The 23,418-nt window shown below is 43.9% G+C and overlaps 1 protein-coding gene across 1 annotated transcript in view; it reads left to right on the forward strand.

The window, feature by feature from the left end:
- NEK1 (NIMA related kinase 1) overlaps positions 1 to 23,418 on the forward strand; it is a 156,273-nt gene that overhangs the window by 77,077 nt on the left and 55,778 nt on the right. Inside the window, exons 17-20 of the mRNA XM_028152723.2 lie at positions 2,116 to 2,218; positions 18,530 to 18,613; positions 19,256 to 19,330; positions 19,909 to 20,004. Of these exons, the coding sequence (XP_028008524.2) occupies positions 2,116 to 2,218; positions 18,530 to 18,613; positions 19,256 to 19,330; positions 19,909 to 20,004 (358 nt within the window). The remainder of the gene's footprint in view (positions 1 to 2,115; positions 2,219 to 18,529; positions 18,614 to 19,255; positions 19,331 to 19,908; positions 20,005 to 23,418) is intronic.

The following is a 23,418-nucleotide window of genomic DNA, read 5'->3' on the forward strand; positions in this document are numbered from 1 at the left end:
AAATATAAATGGTGTGAAAAGTCTATAAATCAAAGCTATAGTACATATAACCAGGATTTTAGCAAAATAATTCTGTGCACCTGTTGTATTAACATATGTCAGTTGGAGGTTCAGACTGACAAATATTAGACATAGTATCTTAGGATGGAAAATAAAACCCAGTTTACTTCTGTAAAGGTTAAAGAAGGAAGTTGATGCAGTGAAGACACATACCAGAGAGATCAGAAATTTTATCTAATTACAGATGGTGGTGTAAGCCTCCAGAACCCCCCAAAAGAGCCTAACAGTAAACCTGTAGTTTCAGGAGACATGACTGAGCATCATACCCTCTGAAATTTTGTCTACCCTTTTTAAGCCCAGCTTTATTTAAATAGGGCTATAGTAGGCTAGGATACAGCCTTGCCTATATATATTGAGGACACATGTTGCATCCAGACCAGATGTACCTTATTAATCTCAGAGCTATGCAGTGCATACTATGACTGGTAGAGTATAGCACATGTGCACTACAGAGGCATAAACAACTTTCTCCTTCATTATTCTTAATCTACTCAAGCTACCATGGCTTGGGTGGAGTGTTTTTCTGAATTTGGTAATGTGGAACTAGATTAAAATTTAGCTACCTAGACATATCTGAGAGTCATAATAAAAGGCTCTTAACCAGCTTTAGAGATTATCTAATCCTAGAAAATTCCAGGGATGGAAATTTCAAAATAATCTCCTTTAAGCATCACATAAGGTAAATGAACCTGAGAGCACGTTCATTCATAGCTTTTTGGTGGAACAGATTTTAAGTTTTAATAGCTTAATTTCCTTTCTAAAAAAATGATTATATTTCAGTTAGTAGTTAACAAAACATGTAAAGGAAATTATTATTTGAGGCATAAAAATCAGAAGTGCTTAAACCTACCAGAAGACAGAAAAGGCATTATTGCATGTGTTTTTCAGACCATAACTTGGTTGCAGTTCTAAAGAAAGGCTGTAGGAAGCTTGTGTGCTTTAGTAGCCAGAATCCCAATAGGAGCACAGATAAAAACTCCGTCTTTGTTCCTCACCTCCAAAATTTACTGGAGTTGATACTATGCTCTGAGTTCTGTGATTACTGGGTCTGGGTTGTATTTATTTTTGTGTCTCCTATACTTAGCATGGTAATAGGCACAATATATATTAGATGTTCAATAAATGTTATTGATATTTTTATTTGTAGTCTGGACTCAACATGCTTACATTCTTTAGTAATTGCCAAAGGAAGATAGAGACGTATAATTGGAAAAAATAAAAACAAATAACTGTGCTATTAATTTTTTTCCTAACATAACTATTTTACTTTTTCATAGTGCTGATATTTAAGGAATTCAGGCATTGCTTTTTACTGTATTTTTGAAATTTCACACAATAAACTTTTTATTCATTTTTGAAATTGCTACTATACTGCTTTAATTTTATTTCAATACTAATTAAGAGAAAGATCTTAGATATATTTTATACAGAGTTCTGAAATACGCTTAACTACAGTAGGTCCTCGGGTTACATCGGAGATCCTTTCCTAAGGCGCGACGTAACTCGATTTTTGTCGTAAGTCAGAACCCACCTACAGAAGCACCTAAGTCACTCACATGGAGCACATACAGGGTAGTAATGAAGTGAAACAGTAAAAAAAATTTAAAAGATAACAATGTCGAAATGACGGAACTTTTTTTTAAAAATAAATAAATGGGAGATCGCGACATAACCACGAAACGACGTACGTTGAGTCCGATGTAACCCGAGGACTGCCTGTACTTGGAAACTATTGAGATTCTTCTTTAATTAAGTGTAGTCTAAAATAATTTTATGTATCTATAAGTAGAATTGATTAAATAAATGTAAGAGTAACCTTGTTAAGATTTGGAATAATAGTATAGATTTTATTTCTACTTAAAACAGTAAAGAATTTGTTCTAGGTAGTAGACACTAATATACATGTAGGTATTTCTTCATTATAGAGGAAGGTTTTATTACATATCAGCCTTTTTTCATATTCTGCAACAAAGAAAAGATTTAGAATAATTTTTAACTTTATGGAATATTTAATGTTCAGAATTTCTGAATTTGCTATTTATCTATATTATCTAGGCAAAGGGGGCAGCTAGCTGTGGAAAGAGCTAAACAAGTAGAAGAGTACCTACAACGAAAATGGGAAGCAAGGCAGAATAAAGCTCGAGCTGAAGGACATATGGTATGATTTTTTTCTCTTGAGGTTTTTGAACATATTAGTATTCAAAGTGAAGGTCTGGAATAAGGTAGGTATAAATGAAAAGAACTGTAATCTTTAACAAACATTTCCCCTAAACATTATTATATAGGATTATAATATGTCATTGAAATAATGATAAGATGCACCCATGTGAAAAATAATTCATATTGATGAAAGATGGTATATCCTTCACTTCTTGTTTTTTAGGTTTTACTTTTATAACATTGTAAAAGGGAGCCATTTTTTAAAAAATGGTTGAGCCTTTGTCAGTTTTCCAAAGATCTTTCCTTAATTTTTAATATACAAACTATTTTCAAAGACTAATATCATAATTCTTTGTATTTTCTTTCTGTCATATTTGTAGATGATTTTGCATGTAATCTGAACAATTTTCCAATATCAGTGTCTTTATTTTCGTGAAATCCTTCATCTTTGGCAAGATTAGCATTTTACTTTGTCAGTCAGTTTGTATTTGGTATGCATTATATTGTCAGATATTTACAACACCCAACACTCAGGGAGAGATTGACCAACAGAGACCTTGATGTGTTGAATGTAACTAAACACTGGTGTTAAGAGGGTTGGAGTAATATGTGGGGACTAATTTTATACTGGTCATTAATGCAAATTTTTGGGTTACGACAACTTTTGCTTCTCAATTCAACATTATAACTGCTAAATATTTTTGTATAATAACTGTACCTATAACACACTACAGTGATGGATGTCCTATATAATAAAAGCCTAATATGCTAAGTGTCTGGTCATCCAGTCATCCGTTCAACCAGTCAGAGCTTAATATGCTAATGATATACTAAGGCAGCTCAACCACTCGCTATGACGTGCACTGACCACCAGGGGGCAGATGCTCCAACCGGTAGGTTAGCTTGCTGCTGGGGTCCAGAGGATCGGGACTGAGTGAGATGGGCCAGACATGCCCTGGAGCCCTCCCGTGGTCCCTCTCTGGCTGGCCAACCTCCCGCATCCCTCCCTGGTCCTGATCGTGCACCTGTGGGGTCCCTCAGCCTGGCCTGTGCCCTCTCCCAATCCAGGACCCCTCAGGGGATGTCGGAGAGCCAGTTTTGGCCCGATCCCGCAGGCCAGGCTGAGGGACCCCACTGGTGCACGCGTGCACCGGGCCTCTAGTTTAAAATAATAACCCTGATTCTTCAAGAAAAATATGTCAACATCAGTAATTTAAGGCAGCACATAATATTTTTCCATTGATACATATCAGTACTCATGATATATTTATAAAGAGGTTATGTCTTAAACCTAATGTGTGTTTTCTAATACTTTTAAAAATCACATTATAAACAAACCTAAATAGTTATGATTAAGTTTTGGATCTTAAAGATTAATCCTCTAGAATTGGAAAACTGCTACAGTTAAATTATTTGATCAATACATTTTATTAACGGCTTTGGGAAATCCTAGTAAATCATAATATTGGTTCTGTGGCAAATGAAGTCAAAGTCCCTGACCTATGAATAAATATTTGAAACTTATATAATTTTTAGGTTGAATTGCAATTTAAAGAAACCATGGATTTTAAGTTATTTTATATACTTGTGTAGGAATTGAAAATTTTCCATGTTTGGATAACTGAAATTTAAAAACTATATAGGTTAGAGGAACTCTAAAAAGAAAGACTTCAATGCTTCATTCCATTTCACTGCTAAATATGATACCATGGTACGAATATAACATAATTTGTTCATTCATTCATCCACTTTAGTACATCTGTGTAGTTTTAAGTTTTTGGCTATAAGAGTAAACTTGCCAAGAACACTTGAATACAGGTTTCTAAATGAATATAAATTTTCCTTTCTCTGTGACATATACTCAAGAGCGAACTGCAAGGAAATAATACTGAGTAAAAACAGTCAATCTCAAAAAGATATATACTGTATGATTCCATATATATATGTACATATATATATAATTTGTGAAATATACAGTTGGAGGACAGATTAATAGTTGATGGGTGTTAGGGATAGGAGGAGTGAATATGGCTATGAAGTGTTACAGAAATGGTATACAGGGGGAGGAAAGATGGCGACCGGCAGGAAGGTAGGGAGGGAGAGAGTGTGAGAGAGTGAGGAACCCATAGAGGAGAGTGTAAACGTGTGTGGTGTGTGTGTGTGTATATATGAGCTAGAGTCAGTTAGATTCTGCAGGTCTTCCAAGGGGCTGCCAAACCGGGCATTCTTAGACGGCGGAGCCCCACGCACAAAGCGGACACTTCTTGGCGGCCGGTGCGGCACGGAGACCATGCCATCTTGTGAAACAGAGCTGCCTGAGACTAGGATCCTGGCTCCAGACACAAACCAGGACCCTGCAGCCACTGGAGACAGAGAACTGCTATCACAGCTCCAGACCAACAGACAACAAGAATCCAGACTTCCCGGTAGCAGATTTCCCTGAGTCAAAAAGCCTATCCCCCTCCCCGCAGGCTCGTGGATAGCACCATAGTAACTGATAGACCCGCCCCTTGCCCAAGCTGCAGAGCGCCCGCGCACACACGGACACACTCCCCTTCAGGGAATTTAGTGCATAGGATAAAGCTCCCCTTCGGGGAATCTGAGAGCGTGCACGGAGGACTCCCATTCGAGGAATTTGGTGTGCGGGACACAGCTCCCCTTCGAGGAATCTGAGAGCGTGCACGGAGGACTCCCATTTGGGGAATTTGGCGTGCGGGACACAGCTCCCCTTCGAGGAATCTGAGAGCGTGCACAGAGGGCTCCCCTTCGGGGAATTTGGCGTGCGGGACGCAGCTCCCCTTCGGGGATTCTGAGAGCTCGGCGCAAGGAGGCAGCTCCCCTTCAGGAATTCAAGAGTGTGTGAAGCCCTAGCCGGTTTGGCTCAGTAGAGAAAGCACACACAGGACGCAGCTCCACTTCAGGGAGTTTGGCATGCTGGACATAGCTGCCTGGGATCCCTGACTCACAGTGCATTCACACTAAGAGCCAGTGACTCCAATTGTTGGTGCATGCACACACAGGGACCCTGATTCTCAACGAGAAGCCGCACGAGGCAACAGAGACTCTGACACTCGATTCTTGGTGCAGACACAGGGAAACTCTGACTCCTGGCACGTGCTAAGGAACTCATTTTTGGCACATACCAACAGTGTGGTGCAGACAGGGCCCCTGATTCTAAGTGTGCACATAAGACCACACGGAACACTGGGGACACTGACCCTGGGCAAGCCTGGTTCCCACCAACCAACAGCAGCCACATGTCCTAGTGTCAGAGCACTTCAGTGAAACTCGGGTGGTGCGAAGTTCCCACAGCACACAGCCCAGGTCCATGCAAATTGAAGCTTGAGCTTTCTGGTGATAGTCAGAATGGGGAGACGAAACAATTCACAGAGGAAAGAAAATGAGGAGTCGCCAAGAAAGGAAATTAGTGAAACTGAAGCATGCAACATGACCGAAAAAGAGTTCAGAGTAATGGTCGTGGAATTTATACATCGGATGGATGATAAAATCAACAACTTATGCAAGAATCAGGAAGAAATGAAAAGTGATATAGCTACAATCAAAAACACCATGGAAAGTTTCAACAGTAGACTAGAAGAAGCAGAGGACCGAATTAGTGAGTTAGAAGATCAGGTACAGAAACAAGCTCAATCTGAACAGCAATTGGAGAAAAAAATTAAAAAGCAGGAAGAGAGCCTAAGGGAGCTTCGGGACAACATGAAACGAAGTAACATGCGTATAATAGGGCTGCCAGAAGGACAAGAAGAGCAGCAAGGATTAGGAAATCTATTTGAAGAAATAATGACAGAAAACTTCCCGGATATGGGGAAGAAAAAAGTTACACAAGTACAGAGAGTCCCAAGCAGGATCAACCCCAAAAGACCCACACCAAGACACGTCATAATTTCAATGGCAAATATAAACGACAAAGAGAGAATCTTAAAGGCAGCAAGAGAGAAACAGAGAGTTACCTACAAAGGAACACCCATCAGATTGTCAAATGATTACTCAACAGAAACACAGCAAGCTAGAAGGGAATGGAAGGAGGTATACAAAGTGTTGGCAAAGCAAAGGACTGAATCCAAGAATACTCTATCCAGCAAGGCTATCAATCAAAATTGAAGGGGAAATCAGGTGCTTCGAAGACAAAAAAAGACTAAGGGAGTTTATTACCACCAAACCAGCAATGCAAGAAATGCTAAAGGGAATACTGTAAAAAGAAGAGATAAACAGGTAAGAAGGAACACAGACACAAAAATAGATATGACTACAAACAAATACCTTTCAGTAATAACTTTAAATGTAAACGGACTAAATGCTCCAATCAAAAGACATCGAGTGGCTGAATGGATTAAAAAACAGGACCCACATCTATGCTGTCTACAAGAGACCCACCTCAGAACAAGAGACTCACACAGATTAAAGGTGAAGGGATGGAAAAATATCTTTCAGGGGAGAAAAAAAGATGGCGGCGGAGGTGAAAGGCTGATCTGTTGCCTCGCATGGCAGTTTCGGAAATACAACTGAAACATGGGCTGGTGAGGGTGGCGACTGCTGCTCGCGTCTCCCCAGACCGGGCAGCTGCTCCTCTCAGTCAGTACCGCAGCCGGGGCCATGGACTCGTGGGCACCGCGGCGGCTGCTGTGGCGGCGGCTGCTGTGGCGGCGGCCGCGGACTTGGCGCAGCGGTTCTCGGTGAAGGAAGAGACCATCTTTCTGCAGGAGGGGCTAATCCGCGCCACCGACCTGGCCGAGCTGCGCACTGAGATCCTCGGGGCCCCGGACGCCGCCAACACCGATTTGGAGGATTCTTAGGAGTTCTCATCTTACATTCAAGTCCTCTAGCCATTTTGACGGAGGAGAATCAAGAGGACGGCGGGGCTAAACAGGACGGCTGGGCTAAACAAAGGAACTGCGAACTGCGCCGCGCGCAGCGGTTTCAGGGGCGCGACTGGAGGACGGAGCGTCTGCAGCCCAGAACTACAGGAGAGATGGCTGAACGGCAGATTTACAGCTAAGAGGGAAGAGGAAACCAGCTAAATCGGAGGGGACGAGGTGAGGAGGCGCGTGGGTCGGGCTGGTGGTGGGGGAAAGGGGCTTTTGTTCCAAACCTAGGGGAGATTAGCTCTCTATCACCCTGAAATCCAGCTTCTGGGGACCTGCGGGAGACCCAGATGCCTGCGGGGAGAGGCGGGACTCTTGCGGAGGTGCGCCCAGCAATCAGTGTTTGCTGCGCTAGAGCACGGAACGAGGGGACTTAGAAACTTGGAAGGCAGAAGGAGCAGACTCGCAGCCATTGCGGCTCGCCGCACCATAGCCTGTTGGCGCCCTGAGACCCCGCCCCACCCTGGGACCCGACCCGCCCTGAGACCCGCCCCGCCCTGGGACCCACCCTGTACGTTTTGAAGACCCGCCCCGCAAGTCTTGCAGGCGCATCTACGCTCCAAGCAACGGCTTATGCATGTGGGTGGCCTGCCCTCTGGCAGCGGACCAGATGAACTGCTGTTCTAGTCGGACTGCTCCAGGGCCACTCAGACAGGAGGAGGAAACTACAGTTTTTGCTGTAATCCCTGCTGAGTGCCTAAGGCAGTGGCTGATCTACGCCCCATTGGGGACCCAGAAATGAGGGCATCTGGTGGTCTGTGGGAAATGACACCAGACTTCAACCACGCGCATAAGGGACACATCCAACAGGCAGATTCAGTGAGCGCCAAAGCCTTGCTGTACCAAGACCCGGCCCATAGGAGTGTCTCCTGCACAGCAACTCTTCCTTTATAGACAAAGAGAGCCCTCCTGGTGACACCAGCAACAATCAAGACTTAACTATACAAGGGAGGACCGGGATGGAGGCATAGGGCGGAGGCCTGGATGTTGCCTGCCACAACAACTTTGAGGCTGCAACGGGAGAACGGAGCAGACACCACCCAAGACCACCGTAGGGCTGGCTGAGTGGATGCTCTGCAGCTAGAATAAAAGAGGGGTATGCGGGATGATGCTGATGCAGATGACCCAAGGACCACACTTTGGGAACTGCGGCTCGGGCGACGCAGTGGCGACCTGGAGCGTGCTCGGCGCGGTCCCCCCGGCGGTCTCCGGCTGAGGGGGCAGCTCCACTGGCTGCCGAGCACAGACAGACGGGCCCCTGTGAGACGTGGGGTGGGGGACTCCGCGCTTGCTGGCCTCCGAGTCCTTCAGGAATCTCGGTGCCCCGGGGGCGGACGGGTGCGCATGCTCGGCGACCGGCCGCCGCTGCGGACCCAGGGGCCGGCGCGGCGACGCCGGACCGGCCCGTCGCCACACACCGGGCGCACCGGAGCTTCGCCGAGCAGCCGCCCGACGAGTTCTGCGGCGGCCGTCCTGGAGCTCTGGCAGGATGGCGTGGGGGGTTGCTGGGGGGGGGTTGACCGGCGGGAATTGGGATCGGGAGGACGGGGCCCCGCTGGGACCCGGGTGCGGGCGGGGTTGCGCGCCTCTGGGCTCGGGAGTGGTCGCGCGCCTCCGGGTATGGGTGGGGCCTCGCGTCCCTGGCTCTGGGTGGGGCCCCGTGCCCCTGGGTCCAGGTGAGGCCGGATTCCGGGTCCGGGTGAGGCCAAGTGCCCCTGGACCCGGATGATGCTGGGTCCTGTGCCCGGGTGAGGCCAAGCGCCCCTGGGTCTGGGAGAGGCCAAGCGCCCCTGGGTCCGGGTGAGACCATGTGTCCCTGGATCCGGGGGAGGCCTCGTGCACCTAGGTCCAGGTGAGGCCACATGCCCCTGGGCCTGGGAGAGGCCACGCACCCCTGGGTCCGGGCGAGACCATGTGTCCCTGGATCCGGGTGGGGCCTCGTGCACCTAGGCCCGGGTGGGGCCGCGTACCCCTGGGTCTGGGGGAGGCCAGGCGTCCCTGGGTCCGGGTGAGACCGTGTGTCCCTGGATCCGGGTGAGGCCTCGTGCGCCTAGGCCCGGGTGAGGCCACGTGCCCCTGGGGCTGGGAGAGGCCAAGCGTCCCTGGGTCCGGGTGAGACCATGTGTCCCTGGATCTGGGTGAGGCCTCGTGCACCTAGGCCCGGGTGAGGCCACGTGCCCCTGGGTCTGGGAGAGGCCAAGTGTCCCTGGGTCCGGGTGAGACCATGTGTCCCTGGATCCGGGTGAGGCCTCATGCACCTAGGCCCGGGTGAGGCCACGTGCCCCTGGGTCTGGGGGAGGCCAGGCGTCCCTGGGTCCGGGTGAGACCATGTGTCCCTGGATCCGGGTGAGGCCTCGTGCACCTAGGTCCAGGTGAGGCCACGTGCCCCTGGGTCTGAGAGAGGCCACGCACCCCTGGGTCCGGGCGAGACCATGTGTCCCTGGATCCGGGTGAGGCCTCGTGCACCTAGGCCCGGGTGAGGCCACGTGCCCCTGGGTCTGGGAGAGCCCAAGCGTCCCTGGGTCCGGGTGAGACCATGTGTCCCTGGATCCGGATGAGGCCTCGTACACCTAGGCCCAGGTGAGGCCACGTGCCCCTGGGTCTGGGAGAGGCCAAGCGTCCCTGGGTCCGGGCGAGACCATGAGTCCCTGGATCCGGGTGAGGCCTCGTGCACCTAGGCCCGGGTGAGGCCACGTGCCCCTGGGTCTGGGAGAGGCCAAGCGTCCCTGGGTCCGGGTGAGACCATGTGTCCCTGGATCTGGGTGAGGCCTCGTGCACCTAGGCCCGGGTGAGGCCACGTGCCCCTGGGGCTGGGAGAGGCCAAGCGTCCCTGGGTCCGGGTGAGACCATGTGTCCCTGGATCCGGGTGAGGCCTCGTACACCTAGGCCCGGGTGAGGCCACGTGCCCCTGGGTCTGGGAGAGGCCAAGCGTCCCTGGGTCCGGGTGAGACCATGTGTCCCTGGATCCGGGTGAGGCCTCGTGCACCTAGGCCCGGGTGAGGCCACGTGCCCCTGGGGCTGGGAGAGGCCAAGCGTCCCTGGGTCCGGGTGAGATCATGTGTCCCTGGATCTGGGTGAGGCCTCGTGCACCTAGGCCCGGGTGAGGCCACGTGCCCCAGAGTCTGGGAGAGCCCAAGCGTCCCTGGGTACGGGTGAGACCATGTGTCCCTAGATCCGGGTGAGGCCACGTGCCCCTTAGTCCGGGTGAAGCCGTGCCCCTGGGTCCGGCCGAGACCAAACCAGAGGGAGTCGGACCTCCGTTACCACCATTTGTCCACCATCCAGAGCTGAGGGGTCAGTGCTGACATGTACACTTAAGGAACTGGTGGACATTGAAATTGGGTCTCAATAGAACTGTTGGTCCAGAAAGAAACTCACTACAGACTGATCCATCTGCCTGTCAGCATAACTATTATTGCTCGTCTCACATTCAGTTCTCATAAGTATATATCTAGTGACATATGATCTCGCTCATCTAGGGGAAATGATGAACAACATAGACTGAGGAACAAGAACAGAACCAGAAGCAAGGAGGCATCGATCGGACTAACGGGCCTCAGAGGGAGGATAGGGGAGGGTGGGGGGAGGGGGAGAGTTCAACCAAAGGACTTGTGTGCATGCATATGAGCCTATCCAACGGTTAAGTTCAACAGGGGGTTGGGGCATGCGTGGGGAGGGGGGGGATGGGAATGGGGGGATGAGGACAAATATGTGACACCTTAATCAATAAAGAAATTTAAAAAAAAAAAGAAAAGAAAAATATCTTTCAGGCAAATGGAAATGAAAAAAAAGCTGGGGTAGCAATACTTATATCTGACAAAATAGACCTCAAAGTAAATGCCATAACAAGAGATAAGGAAGGCCACTTCATAATACTAAAGGGAGCAATCCAACAAGAAGAAATAATTCTGGTAAACATATACGCACCCAATGTAGGAGCACCCAAATACATAAAAAAAAATTCCTAGAGGATATCAAAGGAGAGATTAATAGCAATATAATCATAGTAGGAGACTTCAATACCCCACTATCACCATTGGACAAATCCTCTAAACAGAAAATCAGCAAAGAAACATCAATCCTAAATGACTCACTAGACCAGATGGAATTAATTGACATCTTCAGAACATTTCACCCCAAAGCCACAGAATATACATTCTTCTCAAGTGCACATGGGTCATTTTCAAAGATAGACCATATGCTGGGACATAGGCAAAGTCTCTTCAAATTCAAGAAGATAGAAATTATATCAAGCATCTTCTCAGATCACAGTGGCATAAAACTGGAAATCAACTACAATAAATACAATCCAAAGAAATCAAACACATGGAGACTAAACAGCAATCTATTAAACAATGACTGGGTCACAAGAGAGATCAAGGAAGAAATAAAAAACATCATGGCAACAAATGACAATGAAAACACAACAATCCAAAATCTATGGGACACAGCGAAAGCAGTCTTGAGAGGGAAGTTCATAGCTCTACAAGCCTATGGCAAAAAATAAGAAACAATGGTAATAAACTACCTATCCCTACAACTCAAAGAGTTAGAAAAAGAGCAGCAAAAAAAGCCCAGTGTAAGCAGAAGGAAGGAAATAATAAAGATCAGAGCGGAGATAAACGACATAGAGACCAAAGAAAGAATACAAAAGATCAACAAAACCAAGAGCTGGTTCTTTGAAAGGATAAACAAGATTGATGAACCTCTAGCCAGGCTCACCAAGAAGCAAAGAGAGAGGACCCAAATAAACAAAATCAGAAATGAAAGAGGTGAAATAACAACAGACCCCGCCGGAATACAAAGGATTGTTAAAAAATACTACGAACAACTCTATTCTAACAAACTGGAAAACCTTGAGAAAATGGACATATTCCTAGATAAATATAACCTTCCAAAACTCAATCAGGAAGAATCTAAACAGCTCAATAGGCCAGTAACTATGGAAGAAATTGAAGAAGTCATCAAAAAGCTTCCGGCAAACAAAAGCCCGGGGCCTGACAGCTTCACAGGAGAGTTTTATCAGACATTCAAGGAAGAACTAAAACCTATCCTCAGACTTTTCCAAAAACTTCAAGAGGAAGGAACACTTCCAGGCTCCTTCTATGAAGCCAGCATCACCCTAATACCAAAACCAGATAAAGACAACACAATGAAAGAAAATTACAGGCCAATTTTGAACATAGATGCCAAAATCCTCAATAAAATTCTAGCAAATCGGCTCCAGCAGTACATTAGAAAGATCATACACCATGGCCAAGTAGGATTTATCCCAGGAATGCAAGGATGGTACAATATCCGCAAATCAATAAATGTGATACATCACATAAACAAATTGAGAGATAGAAATCACATAGGCATATCAATTGATGCAGAAAAAGCATTTGACAAAATCCAACACCCTTTCTTGATAAAAACTCTCAACAAGGTGGAATAGAAGGCTCATACCTCAACATAATAAAAGCTATATATGATAAACCCACAGCAAACATCATACTCAATGGACAAAAACTAAAAACATTTCCCCTAAGAACAGGAACAAGACAGGGATGCCCACTCTCACCACTCCTGTTTGACATAGTACTGGAAGTATTAGCCATTGCAGTTAGACAAGAAGAAGAAATAAAAGGCATCTAAATTGGAAAAGAACAAGTAAAGCTGTCTTTATTTGCAGATGACATAATATTGTACATAAAAAATCTGAAAGACTCCGTCAAAAAACTAATAGACTTAATAAATGAATTTGGCAGTGTAGCAGGATACAAAATTAATGCCATGAAATCTATGGCTTTTCTATACACCAATAGTGAACATACAGAAAGAGAGACTAAAAAGGCAATTCCATTTACCATCACACCAAAAAAATTAAGATACCTAGGAATAAACTTAACTAAGGAGGTAAAAGACCTATACGCCGAAAACTACAGAACACTGAAAAAAGTGATAGAGGAAGACGTAAACAGATGGAAGAACATACCATGTTCATGGATTGGTAGAATCAACATCATTAAAATGTCCATACTACCCAAAGCAATCTATAGATTCAATGCACTCTCCATTAAAATACTAACGGCATATTTCACAGACCTTGAAAGAACTCTCCAAAAATTCATCTGGAATAAAAAAAGACCCCGAATAGCCACAGCAATCCTGAGAAAGAAGAATAAAGTAGGAGGGATCTCAATACCAGATTTCAAGCTGTATTACAAAGCCACTATTCTCAAAACAGCCTGGTACTGGCACAAGAACAGACATATAGATCAATGGAACAGAATAGAGAATCCAGATATTGACCCAAACCACTATGCTCAATTAATATTTGACAAAGGAGGCATGAACATACAATGGAATCAAGACAGTCTCTTCAATAAATGGTGTTGGGAAAATTGGACAGATACATGCAAAAAAATGAAACTAGATCACCAACTTACACCATACACAAAAATAAACTCAAAATGGATACAGGATTTAAACATAAGATGGGAAACCATAAAAATACTAGAGGAATCCACAGACAGCAAAATCTCTGACATACGCCAAAAGAACTTCTTCACTGATACTGCCCCTAGGGCAATGGAAGCTAAAGAGAAAATAAACAAATGGGACTACATCAAAATAAAAAGCTTTTTTACAGCAAAAGAAACTATCAACAAAACAAGAAAGCCCACTGTACGGGAGAACATATTTGCAAATGGTATCACTGATAAAGATTTAATATCCAACATCTACAGGCAGCTTATGCAACTTAATAAAAGGAAGATAAATGATCCAATAAAAAAAATGGGCAACGGACCTAAATAGAATCTTTTCAAAAGAAGACAGAAGGAAGGCCAAGAGACACTTGAAAACATGCTCAACGTCACTAATTATCCGAGAGATGCAAATCAAAACGACAATGCAGTACCATCTCACACCTGTCAGAATGGCTATCATCAACAAATCAACAAACCACAAGTGTTGGCAAGGATGCAGAGAAAAAGGAACACTAGTGCACTGCTGGTGGGAATGCAGACTGGTGCAGCCACTGTCGAGAACAGTATGGAGTTCCCTCAAAAAACTGAAAATGGAACTCCCATTTGACCCAGTAATTCCACTCCTAGGCATATATCCTAAGAAACTAGAAACACCAATAAGAAAGGATATATGCACCCCTATGTTCATAACAGCACAATTTACAATAGCTACGATTTGGAAACAGCCTAGGTGCCCATCAGCAGATGACTGGATCAGAAAACTATGGTATATCTACACAATGGAATACTATGCTGCCATAAAAAAGAAGGAATTCTTACCATTTGCAGCAACCTGGATGGAATTGGAGAACATTATGCTAAGTGAAATAAGCCAGTCAATGAAAGAAAAATACCACATGATCTCACTCATTTATGGATAATAAAGAACATTATAAACTGTGGAACAAAAATATAGATACAGAGGCAGTAAAGCATCAAACAGACTGTCAAATTACAGCAGGAAGGTTAGGGAGAGGTGGGGAAGATAAGAGATCAACTGAAGGACTTGTATGCATCCATATAAGCATAACCAATGGACGCAAAACTCTGGGGGTTGAGGGCATGTATGGGAGTGGGGTGGGGGTGGGGCAATGGTAAGATATGTACACATATAATACCTTAATAAAAAAAAGATTAAAAAAAAAGAAATGGTATACAATTAAGTATCTTGATTTTGGTGGTTCTACAAAGCTATACGTGTAATAAAATTACATTGATGTAGTGACACAAATGTGTGCATGTATAACTGTTGAAATCAAGCTCTATGGTTTGTACCAGAGCCGGTTTTCCTAGTTTTGATAATTTTCTATAGTTATGCAAGACGATAAAATTGGGAGAAGCTGGTTAAAAGATGTACAGAACATCCCTGTACTTTTCACCTTTAATATTTCAAACTAAAATGTTAAAAAGATTGCTTCAAAATAACTCAGATGTGTTTTACTTGTATTTTTCAAATACCATGAAAGGGAGATATAATCTATACCAGTATTCAGTTTGCTACCCACTCTCCTGTAACTCTGTAGATTTTCCTATACATCTTTTCAGAGTTCACCTCATATCTTTGACCAGCCTTGCCTATTTCTTGTTTTTCCTCACCTCACCTCCCCCACCCTATGGTCTGTATCCCCAAAGTTCAAGTAACTGACAAGCTAATGCCAAGATCTTGAAGAGGGGAGGAAACTGAGTAGGTAGAATCCTTTTTTCAGTCTGGAAGAGGGGGAAGGCAGAATATGCTCACATAATAATACTTTTGGTTCTGGCACACCCATGAAGTGGGTGGTATTATTATGCCAGTCTTAAAGCAAGTTTACTGGTAAGTAATTTTGCTGAAGGTCAGCAATGGTTAGGTGGCGTTGACAAATACATGAACTGCCAGACTTCACAGCCTGTCACAGTGCGCCCCGCCAGCACAGCCAAGGGTTCGGCGAGCCTGAGGGAGGGCCGGCGAAGGATGAAGAAAAGACAGACAAAGAGAATAAGCTGGGTCTAGGTGGATCTTCTGTGCCTGGCTGAGGACACAGAACAGATCCAGACTGCAAGCTGAGCCTTTATTTTATAGTCAGAGGTAAACACGGTAATTTACAATGTTCTTGTAAGTTTCACTTGTTTTGGCAGCACTTGCTGCACCTCCCACAGCCCATTAGCTACCCAGGAAGGATCTAGGGAGTGTCATAAGATCAAGCTTAATTATGCTAAGAGGGCTATGCCTTCTAAGCTGGGACTTGTTTGCTGCTTTGCCAGCAGGTCAGTCCGAGGCTTAACCCTATAACTGCTCCCTACATCACAGCCCATTGTCTTAACTGTCACAGAATATTGCCCTTCTATCACTCTGATGAGTGCTACTGTGGGAGTTATATACAAAAAATGGTATGGCAGGTCACACTTAACTCACTGAAGGAGGCGTGGGTAAAGCTTTCCTGGGGTGAGAAGTTTGGTTTGCATTTTGGAAGATGAGTTAGCCATTTTGAGATGATGAGGAGATGATAGTCCGTAAACCACAAGTAGGTGTCATGGCTAGAATGTAGGCTTTATGATTGAGAGATGAGACTAGAGATGCTTTATCTGCTGTTCAACAGAAAGTGGTATATATTCTGAAAATAATGGATTTATGTGGGGCTCAGTATGAAAGAGAATATTAGAAAGGTTTCTCTGAGTGCATTGAGACTAGACTGGGTGGGTAGGGCAGGGGAGGGAGGGGGTAGGAGAGTGAGACCAGAGGTAAGATGATAAGTTAGGAAGCTCTTCTGGAGACAAAAACTAGAGATAAAAATTATGGAGTTATTGTAAGGTAGACTTAGTATTTGGTAGTCATTTATATTAGGCAGATGAGACAGAGAGAGAGAGAAAGTAGAGAAAGAGGTAACTCCCACCTTTCTGACTTGGATATCCATCTGTGATCAATGACTGAGGTAGGAATAAGATCATGTAGTAAAAAGAATGATGAAGTCAGGTCTATAAATAATTTGAAGAACCTTCGCTACATAAGAGCATTGTTCAGATGGCAATTGTATACTAGTATACACAAGTTCAAGAAAAAAGGTTTAGATTTGGGAATTGGCAACATATGTTAAGGCCTGGGCCAGAGAATGAATCTCTAGAAAATATTGACATTAGCAATGAGCAAAGAAGAGAAAAGCCTGTGAAAAATAGTGAAGATTGGTAGATCTCAGGAGAGTGCTGTTTTAAATACTAAAAGAGAAGAGAGGGTTTTTTTTATGTGTAAATTATAATTCACTATTTAGTGGAATATTATGCATATCATGTAGTCAGTTAAGAATAATGTTTTAAGGATAATGAATGTAGAAAGAGACTCAGAACATTAATGTTAATTAATATTAAGTGAAAAAAATCAGAATACAGTAAAATTCCACTAATTTTTGTAAAAATAAATGTGTGTATATTCATGCATATACATAGAAGGAAATTTGGAAGGTAATATTCTTAAATTTTGCCTGCCAGGTAATAGAATTATGAATTATTTATATTTTCTTCACTTTATAAATTTTGTACAGTGAACATATATTATATTTATGAGAGAAAAGAATGCTTATGTAAATTTAGTAGATTTAGCCCAAACTAATTTCCAGTGGAAATGTTAAATGCAAAATCTACTCAAATCTACTCATTTGAATTGTGCACTAGAGGTCATTGGTAACCTTAGAAAATTTTCAGTCACAGTGAGATCAGAAAACAGATTGTAGTGGGTTAAAAAAGGAGTGGCAGGCAGGAAAATGGAGGTGATGAGCATAAAAAGTACACTTTCAACAAGTTGATAAGACATTAGATGGGGAAGTGGGACTGAAGATTTTTTTTAATTAGGAGGAACATGAAACAATTATGTGCTGAAGGAAGAGAAAATTGATAATTCAATCTATAATACTTTTATTGAAGGGTACTAATTTCTAATAAGGTAATTATCATGTTTATGATAAACTATGTTAAAAAATGAATCAGTTTGTGATTGGCTATGATTCTTTGTAGTATAGTAATAGGATGTGCCCGAGTGCAAAAAGTTTAAGCTCAAATAGTTTGTATTGTGTTTGTGTATTTAGTATGTAAACAAACATGTAGAAATGATTGGCCCTTTGTAGAGGAAATTTTTTATTTGGGGTTCAGCTAACCTCCAAAGGAGTTTTGGAAACCTGTTTACTTATATGGCTACTAAAAACATAGCTGGTCTCTGTTTCAAATAATTATCTATGGGGTTTAATTGCTTCCTTCTGTTGTCACTGAATATGTTGGTTAAACTGATACAGGAAAACGCCAGGGTTTGTTTTCAGTTTATCAGCTAGAAATAAATGACCAGTATTAGCCAAAAGAAATAAAGTGGCACCTGGGTATTCCTAGGTAAGATGCTGATGTAGCCTTAGTCATTCTTTAAACTTAGTACATTAAATGATGAACAGGGAATCCTGCAAAACCTGGCAGCTATGTATGGAGGCAGGTCCAGCTCTTCAAGAGGAGGGAAGCCAAGAAACAAAGAGGAAGAGGTATGCTTCCCGCATGTTCGCTTCCTCCGTCACATAGCCATTTTTGAGTTTATTGCCTTCCTTTCCTGCATGGTTTAAATGCTTAACAATTATTTGAGGATTTTTGTAGGTCTATAGGGACCTGTTAATATTTTTTTGACTGACATACTGTGTCATAATTTTGCCCCATAACTGTTATTCGGTATTCTGAGTTCAATTTCTTTTCTTTTGATAAAATTAAAAATTTGTAATTGCAATGTATTTCTTTTCAGAAATAAGTTGATCTAAATTAAAAATTTGAAAGCTAAGATTTTGAAACTTTTATTTGTGGTATTCAGATTAATTCTTTTCTTTAATTTAACAATGATTTAGCAGTAAAAAAAAAAAAACAAACGTTGGTAGTTTTTCTTTTAAATTAAAATGTGGGTTTTTTTTCTCCTTATAGGTTTATCTTGCGAGGCTGAGACAAATAAGATTGCAGAATTTCAATGAGCGCCAACAGATTAGAGCCAAACTCCGTGGTGAAAAGGCAGGTTGACATTCAATTTTAGAAAACATAATTGAATGACATTATAATAGGTTAAGATTTAAAATGCAACACAAAATCTGATCAAGACAGTGAAAGTCAAAGACCAGAAAACTCTAAAAGGGGATAAAGTAAATCTTGTTTAAAGTTGATAATACCATTTATTTGTTCCAGAAGAATTCTAAGAGGAAAATATAAATAGTACCCATGGACCTATTAAATGCTACATTTTCTATCATTCTCTCTCTCTTTTTTAAAAATGTATTTTATTGATTTCCTACAGAGAGGAAAGGAGAGGGATAGAGAGTTAGAAACATCGATGAGAGAGAAACATCGATCAGCTGCCTCCTGCACACCCCCCCACCGGGGACGTGCCTGCAACCAAGGTACATGCCCTTAACCGGAATCGAACCCGGGACCCTTCAGTCCGCAGGCCGACGCTCTATCCACTGAGCCAAACCGGTTTCGGCTCTATCATTCTCTTTTTATATTTTTCCTTGTTGTACATATGAATTAATTGTGAGAACAAATTAGTAACATTGAACGATTTACCATTTTACATAGTTAGATGTTAGTTTATTCATATTCTCTGCACCGAATTTGAAGTTCTATCCTAAGAGGTTTGCTTCTCTACTTATTTTACAGAAAGCATCTGACAATTCTGAAGGACAAGGAAGTGAGGAGGCTGACATGAGACGTAAAAGAGTGGAAGCTCTTAAGGTATAGATTGGAAATGGTTTTCTTAGAGAAAGTTGAAACCTTAGATAGGGAATTGTGTTAAGCCTTTTGTAGTCCAGTCATTGTATATCCTCTTGCCTTAATTTTTTTCCCCTTTATCTTTCAATTTTTGATTTCTAAGAAATAGCACTTTTTCACATATTTATGGAGAGAAATTTAATGAAACCATGGTATAAATACATAAAACCATCACACAGCTAACCTTAAAAAGGAAAAATGGTAACCTTATAAATGAAAAATGTAATTGTTCACTTCTGTGAAAAATAATAAAGTTCATGTATAATAATTATCATTTAAAATTTCCACAGTTGTATTTCCATTAGAGTGTGCCTACATTTATTTTCACTCAACAAACATGTATTGAGTAGCTGCTGTTTGTTGAGCCCTGGTTTAAGTGCTGAAAATATAGAGTGAGCTTACATTTTTATTCTGGGACACCAAACACGTGTGTGTGCACACACATTTCTTTTTTGGCTAAAAAGTAAATATTTGTATAGACCTGAAAAACACACTCTTATGCCCTTCTTTCTGGTAACTAATTTTGTTGTTTTTATTTTCAGGCCCAAGCAAATGCACGTGCTGCTGTACTAAAAGAACAATTGGAACGAAAGAGAAAGGAAGCATATGAGAGAGAAAAGAGAGCGTGGGAAGATAATGTAAGATTTAGCTCATTCTTAATCCTGGTCATGTTAATGCCCTTGTATCTCTTGCTGCGTAGTATATCAGAATTATAATTTTGTAACTCTATTTTTTTAAAAATTCTCATTAATTGTCCCTCTCCCTCCCTTCCCTGCTCTTCTCTCTATTGCTCTATTGCTCTCTCTCTCTCCTCTCTCTCTCTCTCTCTCTCTCTCTCTCTTTTTCCTATTTAAGGATGATCTGTTATTTTGGGGTTTAATTTGAGGTGAGAACCTAATTTACTTATTTATTTTGTTACTGCTAATCAAAGTCCCAGCATCATATATTGGCTACACCTTCCTTCAATTTCCACTGTTTATAGTGCTACCTTTAAGATATGTTAAATTCTCTTATACAAGAGAAAGTATCTATAGCAAATATGTGTCATGCTTTTTTCTGCTCCATTCTTTCTGTCTATTTTACCAATACCACATTGTATTAGTAATTATGAATTTAGAATATATTTTAATTTCTAATAGAGTTTGTCCCTTGTTTCTTTTTAACATATGTTATGCTTAGTTATTTGCTGTTTCTTCCTTTATCAGATTTATTTTAGGATAATTTTTTAATCCTATTGGAATTTTGATCAGTATTGCCTTAAACCTAAGCCAGCAGTCAGACATCCCTCTCACAGTCCAGGATCCCTTGCTCCTTACGGCCCACCTGCTTGCTCCTTACCGCTCGGCTCACTGCTCCTTAGCGGCAAGCTTCTTACTGCTTGGCTTGCTGCTCCTTAGCACTGCCACGGAGGTGGGAAAGGCTCCCGCCACTGCCGCTGCACTCACCAGCCGTGAGCCCGGCTTCTGGCTTAGCGGTCCTCCCCCTGTGGGAGCACACTGACCACCAGGGAGCAGCTCCTACGTTGAGCATCAGCCCCCTGGTGGTCAGTGCACTTTATAGTGACCAGTCATTCTGGTCGTTCCACCGTAACAGTCGCTTAGGCTTTTATTATATAGAGACTAGAGGCCCGGTGCACGAAATTCGTGCACTGGGGGGGTGAGGGGGGGTGCCCCTCAGCCCAATCTGCACCCTCTTCAATCTGGGACCCCTCAGGGGATGTCCAACTTCCAGCAGTTGGACATCCCTCTCACAATCCGGAACCACTGGCTCCTAACCACTCACCTGCCTGCCTGCCTGATTGTCCCTAACCCCACTGCCTGCCTTCCTGCTCACCCCTACCTTGATCTCCTGCCAGCCTGATTGCCCCTACCTTGCACTCCCCTATCAGCCTGATCACCCCAAACTGCCTGTGCCTTGGCCCCCCGTCTGGCCTCCCTCTGGAGGCACCACCCCCATAACCCCAATGCTGCTGCCACTGCAGCTGGTTATGGCTGCCTGAGCCTTGGCCTTTGTAGCCACTGCGGCTTTGTCTGGAAAGATGTCCGGAAGACAACCACTCTAATTAGCATATTACCCTTTTATTAGTATAGATTTGGGGACCATTACAACCACGCAGAACTTGAAGAAAACACATGGCCCTGGTCAGTTTGGCTTAATGGAGAGAGCATCGGCCTGTGGACTGAAGAGTCCAGGTTTGATTCTGATCAGGGGCACACATACCTGGGTTTCGGGCTCAATCCCCAGTAGGGGGCCTGGGGCGGCAGCTGATCAGTGATTCTTTTTTTTTTTAAAAATATATTTTATTGATTTTTCACAGAGAGGAAGGGAGAGGGATAGAGAGTTAGAAACATCGATGAGAGAGAAACATCGACCAGCTGCTTCCTGCACACCCCCCACCGGGATATGTGCCAGCAACCAATGTACATGCCCTTAACCGGAATCGAACCTGGGACCTTCCAGTCCACAGACCGATGCTCTATCCACTGAGCCAAACCGGTTTCGGCTGATCAGTGATTCTTATCATTGATGTTTCTATCTCTCTCTCCCTCTCCCTTTCTGAAATTTTAAAAATATATATTTTTTTAAAGAAAACACATCATCTTCACTTTGAGCTTTGTCATCTTACAATATCCTTTGTGCAGTGTTTTAACTTCCCTCAACTTTCCTTTACCCACCTTTAAAGTGCAATCTATTTTGGGGAAGATGATCAGGAAAGTGATTCCAATGGGTAGAAGTTTTTTTTGGAGGGGATGGGTCATGAAGATATTTAAAAATTGAGCATGGTGATGGTTGTACCATTCTGAATTTACTTTAAAAAACCAGTTCATTGTACACTTTAGGTGACATGTACAGTATATGGGTTATATCTCAACAAAGCTGTTCTTTTATTTCTTTTTAAATAAAGACCAGTCTTATAATCAGTTGCAGATGTTTTCAGAGGCCCCTCAAGATTTGCTCACCATGTCCCAAATCACGGCTGTGATTCCCAGTTGCCTCCAGTCCTGGTGGATCTGGATGGTGTGGTTTGCAAAGGAGAAGGTGGCAAGAGGCTTATGGAATTTCGGCAACCCCATTCCCCCGGTCTCCTCATAGGGCACCAGGGCCATTCCCACTGGGCCAGCTCTGCTCCCTTTAACCTGTTGGGCAAAAGAATCCTGCGTGCTCTGGCCAGAAAGTGCATTCTTTCTTAGGTGGCCCGGATGCTTTTTTTAAGGTCATTTTATGGATTCAAAAGAATAAACAGAGATGTGGAAAGCTTTTGTCAAAATCCTTTCACATGGTTCTTCCAGTCTCATGGGAAATGAGATGTGGCTCTGAATTCATCCCAAAGTGTGTCTTTGGGCAAAAGCACTCAGAACGGTACAACTCCTGCAGAATGCCCCACACACTTTGCTGTCAGGACTCAGGGGGGCTTGAGGGTGAGCGAGGCGGCAGTGCCAGCACAGGACCTGGGAGAAGGTAGCGCTTTCTACACTGCCCAGGCCACGTGGACTACAGCAGTACCTGCCCAGGTGGGCAGGGTGTTTCTGCTGTTTTGTTTTTGGTCTGGCCTCCACCCCGTCAGCCACGGACCTGTGCCTGCACTGAGACTGAATGCTTTGATGGCCCTACTTTTTGGTGGACAGTGGATGCACTCCCAGAGACTGGCAGTTAGACTCTGGTGGCTTCTGAGTCCCTTGCGGGGAGAGCCCGGCCCTAGGTCAAGAACAGACTCAGGCGTCCTCGGCCAGGAGGCCTCCTTGGGCTAGGGGCCGCCACAGTTTGAAGGCTGGCCATGACCCCAATCCTGGCAGGGGTCTCCTCTGGGGTGCTGGCAGGCCTGGTCTAGGGCTGAGGGCGGTTTAGAGGCTGGTCACGCCCCCGATCCTGGTGGGGATCTCCTCTGGGGTGCTGGCAGGCCTGGGTTAGGGTGACTGGCGGTTTGGAGGCCGGTCACGCCCCCAATCCTGTTGGGGGTCTCCTCTGGGGTGCTGGCAGGCCTGGGCTAATGGCCACCCTGGTTTAGAGACTGGTCAAGCCCCCGATCCTGGTGGGGGTCTCCTCTGGGGCAC

The sequence above is a fragment of the Eptesicus fuscus genome, chromosome 6 (assembly GCF_027574615.1).
Source record: "Eptesicus fuscus isolate TK198812 chromosome 6, DD_ASM_mEF_20220401, whole genome shotgun sequence".
Taxonomy (NCBI): domain Eukaryota; kingdom Metazoa; phylum Chordata; class Mammalia; order Chiroptera; family Vespertilionidae; genus Eptesicus; species Eptesicus fuscus.